Raw genomic sequence first — 8920 nt, 5'->3', positions numbered from 1 at the left:
AAACCAGTGTTTGTAGCATGCACACAGTAGTTGTTGGCAAACAGTCTGTCTCCCTCTTTAATCAAATTCATAATTTGTTACATCAAGTTAATAACCTGTTTAATCAAATTAATAATCTGTTTAATCAAATTAATAATCTGTTTAATCAAATTAATAATCTGTTTAATCAACTTAAATAAGTTGATTAATCAAATTAATCATATTTTTAATCAAATTAATTAATTTGATTACTTAATTTAATAGTCTAAGTAATCAAATTATGTATGTATGTATGTATGTATATGTGATCTTCCCGCAAGCAGGAACTCGCGAAAGAAGCCATGGAGGCTTGTAGACTCGCAAGCTGACCGAAGCCAATCTCTCGGCACACATCCATTTAACGTCCATGTCGGGAAGTTGTTATTGAACAACACCCTTGCCAGACGACACACATTGCTGTCGGCGGGGAATCGAACCGGGGATCTCATGACTGGGAGACGCCGGCGTTAACCACTAGGCTATACACTCCGCCTATGGACCATTATGGACCAGATGACCAGAGAGGGGGAGTGGAATGGGATGACTAACCGTTCGGCTATTCAGGGATGGTTCTAGAGTAATGGGGAAGGCCATTAGCCGCCAAATCAAAACCGATATTCAGCAATAGTAATACAATAGTTGTGCCATTTTTCTACCTACGAGCAGGGACGTCGCTAGAGGGGGTGTGGGGTGTCTCACCCCCCCCCCCATCTTGGTAAACTGACGATAGTTGGAAAATTTGAGTGCGACAGTCGGAATTTCCGACTGTCGCACTCTAATTTTTCCGACTGTCGTATCTAATTTTCATATATTCTTGTAATTTGTGAGTGACCTAAAATTTTCGGTCAAAATTGACCTTTAATCAGTCATATTTACCACGTTTTCCTTGTCACATTGAGAAATTGTATCTCGCGATCTTTATACTCCACCATACAATACTTCGTATGATTTTGAATACTCTAAAAAAATGCCTTATAGAACTACTGTACATCGTATACAATTGAAACGCTCAATGCTTATCTACGGAAGCTTAAATGTGCCATCAACATAAGAAAAACTTTGCCCCATAAGGTGAAATTTTTCAGTAAATTGGTTAGATTACAAGATAAAATCTTATCAAAAAACAGAAAAATGTTGGATTGCTCAGTTGCTTTAACTGAGCAATTGAACAATTTTCTGAAAAATGTTTAATTGACAACTTATCATATATCGTGAATTGGACGTTTTACTGCAAAATGTTCAATTGTTCACTTCATTCCATCTGAGCAATTGAAAACATTTCTGCAAAATGTTTAATTGACAAATTACCTTATCTCGTCAAATGGACATTTTTTGGCAAAATGTTCAATTGTTTACTTCATTCCGACCGAGCAATTAAAATATTTTTTTGGCAAAATGTTTAATTGACAACTTATCGTATCTCGTCAACTCAACCATTTTCTGCAAAATTTTAATTGTTCACTTCATTCCAAATGCTCAGTTGGAATGAAATGAAAAATTGATATTTTTTTCATGTGAGTGATAAATAGTCTCACCCCCTCCCCCACCCCAAGAAAATAATATAGCGCGCTAGGAAAAAGCACCGTATTTCTTGGTAATTTCACTATGTCGTCGAATATAATTTGTTGAAAATTTGTTGTTTTCCTCTTTGTTACATTAACATAGCTTTTGTAGTTAGTAGTCTATGTAGCCTATCAAGCAGATAACTTATACTCAGTTGCTTACTCGCTTAACCAGAATGATTAATAAGTTTGTGAAGTGAGGGCAAGTGATACAACAGTACCGAAAAAAGTTCGGAACAAAAGTGCAGTCGCGAAAGACTGACTGACCGTATCGTTGACGATTAGTGCTGGGGGAGTGGGGGGGGGGGTACAAGGCAGCAGACGGAATTTTCTGGCTCCAAAACCCATCCAGTTGGAATTTCAGCCACTACACCCCCCCCCCCCCCCAATCATCAGGCCTTAGCTACGTCCCTGCCTACGAGTGTTGTTATCGAGAAGAGAGTAAACTAATTAGTTTCATTTACATTAACGGATGACTTGTCTTGTTATTTCAAATATACTATCCAAGAAATATGAATAATTTGAGGGCTTCTGATTTACGAGATATTCAGTGTTAAAATATGCTAAAGCTCTGAATTTGTCATTTAAGGCTAAATGACTGATGACGTCAGCTCGTCGGTGCATATAGGCCTAAATGTTAATGTTTTATCAATTGTATTAACTCAACTAAAATTTTATTCTTAATATCTTTATATACAAAAAGCAGAGCACCTTTGGTCAACATTTACACTATTTATCATTGTTAAACTTTTAGAGTATTGAAGAAAAATATTTCAGGCGGTAAGTCTTGTTTTCCTATTAAGTTTATGTGTTCTATCTGACGGACGAACTGGACAGGGTGTTATACTAAGTATCCCAGCCGCTTTAATTGATAGGCCTCGGATGTATGAAAGGTTACTGGTTTTCTCAAATATTAAAAGACTGTGGTAAAGAAACACAACCTGGGGCGATAACAGAGTTGTATGGCGGTCTAAATGCCAAAATTAATTATTTTGTGTCTACATTCATCCTAAAAGTTCTTTCTGATGTTCACGTTCTTTGAATATTATGTCTCTTCATCATAATGATCTCGTAATTGACTGTAAAACTGATAGTTGGGAATTTATAATCAATGGGCCTTTTATGATTTACGAAAAAGTTGTATTCAGAACTTGGGATTAATCTCGAAACTTTGTCATGGGAGAGGATGCGAGGAGGGCGGGGGGGGGGGGGGGTGGGGGTGGTATGGGCAGTGTCGTAACTAGCTCAGTGCAGCTGGTATGGACTCGTTTTGTCAGGGCCCTATGGTGAGTATGACCGATAACCGCCTGAAGATAAGTGCTTACAATAAGAATATTTATTAGTTTTCTTAAATAAAATGTTCAGTTCTTAAAGTTCTCTCATGATACTCCATCGAACTGAGAATTCAAACAAAACCATGTCCTCCACAGAGAAAGCCTCAGTATGCTATATCTAGGCGTCTACGTTGCCGAAAATGTACACAAATTCTCAGCCAAATCCAAACCATGATTGGGCTTAGTTGAATGAAGACTCTCTTATGGGGGAACATTTCTATTGCTGCACCAGGGCTAGATCGCAGCCTGCAGCACCACTGGTGAGCCTGTGGCAGGAAGTTGGGGAAGGGGAGGGGGAATTTCTATTGCTGCATCAGGCTAGATCGTGCCCTGCAGCACCACTGGTGGGACTGTGGCAGGGAGTGGAGGAAGGGGAGGGGGATTTCTATTGCTGCATCAGGCTAGATCACGCCCTGCAGCACCATTGGTGGGACTGTGGCGGGGAGTGGGGGAAGGGGAGGGGGATTTCTATTGCTGCACCAGGACTATATCACGCCTTGCAGCTCCACTGGTGAGCCTGTGGCAGGGAATGGGGGAAGGGGAATTTCTATTGCTGCACCAGGGCTAGATCGTGCCCGGCGGTACCACTGGTGGGACTGTGGCAAGGAGTGGAGGGGATTGCACATCACCTGTTTATTTCTGGCTATGATTCTGGGCGAGTGGGCATACTAGAGAGTGGTATTGAGAAACCTCTTTTCTAAGGACAAGCAATTATCAGAGATTTTCCTGGCACCAGTTACTTGACTCAAGTCACTGTGTAACTTCTATATACCTGAAAGTTTAGTGACTTGAGCATTGCTTTGACAACACTGGCGTGATGACCATTTTTGACCAAAGGTGTAGGTCATGGGTCAGTCTGCCTGGATGATGGCTTCCTGAAAATGGACGGAACAAGTGACCAAAGAACATGGACAGAAGTAGTATTGATAATTATCATGCTACATGTATTCAATAAATCTTGCACTAAGTTACACATAGATAAATACATAAATACACAATGATGATTATAATATCTTAAATGAAACATGCTGCACAGTGCAATCAACTGCTTTAAAGCCCGGGCTATGTAGAGACGGCAGTATGATGGACTCTGTATAATATAGATACACAATGCTGCAAATATGACCATTAAACCAACATGACACAATACCGCAAATTCTCATTCTAAACAAACAAATATATTATCACTAGTCTTATATCCTTTACATAACCCAACTGATGTAATAATTTTAACAACTTCACATAATCATCAACTGATGTAATCATAAACTGTTTACCTCCCTTCTGAATAATCATCAACACACTGAGGTAATCATGAACCGGTTGCCTATCTTACATAATCACAATCATAATATACATGTAATCATAAACTACTTATCTATCTTACATAATGATACATTCCTAATCCATGTTATCATAAACTACTAACCTATCTTACAAAATCATACATTGCTAATCCATGTAATCATAAACTACTTACCAACCTTACATAATCATACATTCCTAATCCATGTAATCATAAATTACTTACCTATCTTACATAATCATACATTCCTAATCCATGTCATCATAAATTGATTACCTACCTCACATAATCATACATTGCTAATCCATGTAATCATAAATTACTTACCTATCTTAATTTAATCATACATTCCTAATCCATGTTAGCATAAACTACTAACTTATCTTACAAAATCATACATTGCTAATCCATGTAATCATAAACTACTTACCTACCTTACATAATCATACATTCCTAATCCATGTAATCATAAATTACTTACCTATCTTACATAATCATACATTCCTAATCCATGTAATCATAAATTAATTACCTACCTCACATAATCATACATTGCTAATCCATGTAATCATAAATTACTTACCTACCTTATATAATCATACATTCCTAATCCATGTTATCATAAATTACTTATCTTACATAATCATACATTCTAAATCCATGTTATCATAAACTACTAACCTATCTTACAAAATCATACATTCCTAATCCATGTAATCATAAATTACCTATCTTACATAATCATACATTCTAAATCCATGTTATCATAAACTACTAACCTATCTTACCAAATCATACATTGCTAATCCATGTAATCATAAACTACTTACCTACCTTACATAATCATACATTCCTAATCCATGTAATCATAAATTAACTACCTACCTCACATAATCATACATTGCTAATCCATGTAATCATAAATTACTTACCTACCTCACGTAATCATACATTGCTAATCCATGTAATCATAAATTACTTACCTACCTCACGTAATCATACATTGCTAATCCATGTAATCATAAATTACTTAAATAATTACTTAAATAATACCAATGCTGGTGCTAAGGTGAATCATGTTGGTGTTTTCACAACTGATATCAGTGATCATTTTCCTATTTTTTTTACACTCTATTTTGAAGTCAAGTACTGTTCCTGGTTATCCTCCAATTTACTCTCGCAATTATTCTGAACATAATATCCGACATTTTGCCTCCTGTATATCTAGCACTGATTGGAGTGAAGTTTTTCTGGCAAAGGACACAAACAGTGCATTTAATACCTTCAATAATAGTTTTAGCCAGTCTTATTCAGACTGCTTCCCACTGTATAGAGTACGGCAAAGGCTAAAGAATAATCAACCTTGGATTACAAGTGGACTCCTTGTCTCAATTAAACGTAAGAATATACTGTACAAGACTTACTTAAAGTCACCAAATCAAGTTAACAAAGAGTCCTTCACCAAATATCGAAATATCCTCAATCACAGTATGCGCATAGCAAAGAGAAAACATTATACATGTATGCATATTCAACAGCGCTAAACATAAACACTATTTTAAACAATGGTAAAAGTTTTTCAATTACCCTAACAACTTCAAGATGATGATGATGATGATGATGATGATGATGATGATGATGATGATGATGATGATGATGATGATGATGATGATGATGATGATGATGATGATGATGATGATGATGATGATGATGATGATGATGATGATGATGATGATGATGATGATGATGATGATGTCTCTATAAGTGATCCTCAGGAAATTGCAAATGCTACTATCTTACATAATCATACATTCCTAATCCATGTAATCATGCATATTAACATACCTTCGGTAATCATCCTTACCCAACCCATGTATTCATTAGCAGCTTATCTACATAACACATTGAACTAGTGAATCACCCAGTGCGTCTATAACCAAGCTTATCTGGCTATTGAGTTAATTTGATTCAGGACTAATACGACAGTGCCCTCTGTCAAAATGCTTGAGCGCCCCTTCGTCTGCTGGAAAGCTTTTACTAATCAATTCTCAATAAAAATCGAACTTGAATATGTAAACAGTAATTCAAATGGAATACAGAGAGCCAAGATAATAAATTCTGTGTAAAACCATTTTATGCAATCTATTAACGCTTAGATAAACTATACTTAGAGGAAAGAAAAACAATTCTCTGCATTTGATTCAGCAACACAACCTTTTAAGACGTAATTTTGTGAGAAATGCATGTTGAATTCCAACAGACTATCCCATCCAATATTCCATCCCATGCCATGATATGGGTAATAACTATTGTTAATGAGAAACGTATCTGAACTTATACCTGTTTACACAATAGTATATAATATCATTGTTTCATAACTGATAAAAATACATAAGAATATGTGTGTCTGTACTTGTTTTCATTTCTGAAAACGAAGAAATTGCAAGTCCTCAGATAAAAAGAATCCACAGGTCCTCAGAAAAATTTCATTTCTAAGGGCTATTGTGAAGGTTATGGTACGTGAAGAGTGGAAGAAACAACGGGGTCCTCAGTCTGAATGTAAAACACACCTGGTGTGTCTGTGTCTGTTTAGAGTAGTTTTGAGGAGCTGGTAAGGGGGGGGGGGGTTGAATTTGGGTTATCTGTGACATTTCTGTTTGCAGATATGGATGATATACTTGCTGAACTCCAGTGTGTTTGTTAGTTTTGATCCTCTTATCAAGTACTTAGTGGACAGAACCGTATCTAGACAGGTCTTATCTTCATTTCTGTGTATTTGATGTTATAATGACCTCCAGGTAGAAAATACCAGTATATGCTTGATCCATCATTATCTGCTGCCATGTAGTCACCATTGAGGTTAGAATTTGCACAGCTCTTGTACCACCAGGCACCATGGAGAATATCAGCACAGTTAGTACTGTCTGCTTTATCATTGTCCCTGTCAAAGGTAGTGAAGGCAGAGTTAAGATGATAACTCAAAGCAAAACCACCGGGGGCACCTCCATCTGTGTCTGTGTATTAAACAAGTAAAGATATTCCCTTAAACTACATCAATCACAATTAAGGGACCTATCACAATAAAGACACATTAAACAATTAGTAAATATGATTGGATATATTAAGTTGAATCTGGGCAGTTCCGTAAACTCGGACGTACATTTCGGATAGTTTATTGGTTCATACCTCAATGAGTATTTATATGAGATAACTTTTAATTTGGACATTGTGTGTCATCTGCCTTCCAATATTATGCTGTGGGTTTTTTATTTTTTACCTCCTTATAAGCCGCACAAAATTGTTAAAAAAAAACACCCGGTGACGGACGTACGTAGAAAAAGTGATTTTTTTTTCAGATCATAAATCTTATTGTAGATCGCTGGGATATGGAATGTTAAACAATTAAAAGCTTACATGTATCATGTTAATAAGACCTTAGACTAGAATAAGCAGTAAAATCAAATTTAAATTTGATCACCTTCATGGGATATTTTCGCAAAGTTCTTGTGTGATGGACATACATTTTTTTATGATGGATTTACATCTGCAAATTTTACGTCCGTCACAACAAAATTGAGTTCCAATAGAGCAAAGTTTAATTTGTATATTGTAACGTAACTCCCTCTGTTTCACAACTATTATTCTTACAACCTTGCAGCATGTTCTGTAACTACGGATGACAATTTATCTCAATACTATACAGTACATATATATAGTAGTCAACATAAACCTGACACCTACAGAGACTATAAAATAAAAACATACTCTAGCCCTAAACGTTGGGGTAATATATAATTGAAGAATCTCCATTTTTCAACAAAAAACATTTGAACCACAAACCAAAACAGTTTGGTGAATCCCTGCCAGCTAAATTAATCCCTGTTAAAAAAGGTTTACATAATGAACTTAATAACAACCAAGTCAATGCCACATTCATTCAAATTGGCACCACCGAGTTGGCATCAACAATTCCAAAATATACCAAATAAGAAATTCATATAATTTGATTCATCCACATTTTTACCACTTAGCTGAGCGGTGCTACAAGATTTTGATCCATGCTGACCTTAATGACCTTTGATCTTTGACAGTATTAGTAGGTTTTGTACTCACCAAGAGCAACTTACATACAATGTGTGAGACGCATCCAAGTTAACACCATGTGAGCTTGGGTACAAAGTCTTCAGTACTTATCAATGTTGACCTCAATGACTTTTTACCTCTTTACAACCAATAAGGGTTACTCATTTTAAGCAAATCTACATTCCACTTCTAAGTCTGTAAGTGCAAAGTTTACACTACTAAGTTAACCAGGAGCTATTGACCTCAAATGAACTTTGACCTTATGTTTAATCTCTGTGACAGCATACATCAAATATTACTACACAGCAGGACATCCATGCTGAATCTCTGTGACAGCCTACATCACAAATATCACTACACAGCAGGACATATATGCTTAATCTCTGTGACAGTCTACATCACATATATCACTACACAGCAGGATATTGCAGCTTAATCTCTGTGACAGTCTACATCACATATCACTAGATGTGCAGCAGCACATTAATGCTTAATCTCTGTGACAGTCTACATCACATATTACTACACAGCAGGATATTGATGCTTAATCTCTTTGACAGTCTACATCACATGTCACTACACAGCAGGATATTGATGCTTAATCTCTGTGACAGTCT

The 8920-nt window shown here is 36.4% G+C and overlaps 1 protein-coding gene across 5 annotated transcripts in view; it reads right to left on the bottom strand.

Moving 5' to 3' along the window:
- Positions 1-3807: 3807 nt before the first annotated feature.
- Positions 3808-8920, bottom strand: part of LOC139973544 (ficolin-1-like) — a 56383-nt gene continuing 51270 nt past the window's right edge. For all 5 annotated transcript variants that reach the window (XM_071980302.1, XM_071980301.1, XM_071980300.1 and 2 more), the window contains one exon: positions 3808-7234. In XM_071980302.1, coding sequence (XP_071836403.1) covers positions 6966-7234 — 269 coding nt within the window. In that variant the 3' untranslated portion in view covers positions 3808-6965. The remainder of the gene's footprint in view (positions 7235-8920) is intronic.

The sequence above is a fragment of the Apostichopus japonicus genome, chromosome 9 (genome assembly GCF_037975245.1).
Source record: "Apostichopus japonicus isolate 1M-3 chromosome 9, ASM3797524v1, whole genome shotgun sequence".
Taxonomy (NCBI): domain Eukaryota; kingdom Metazoa; phylum Echinodermata; class Holothuroidea; order Aspidochirotida; family Stichopodidae; genus Apostichopus; species Apostichopus japonicus.
This window is presented reverse-complemented; position numbering and strand designations above follow the sequence as displayed.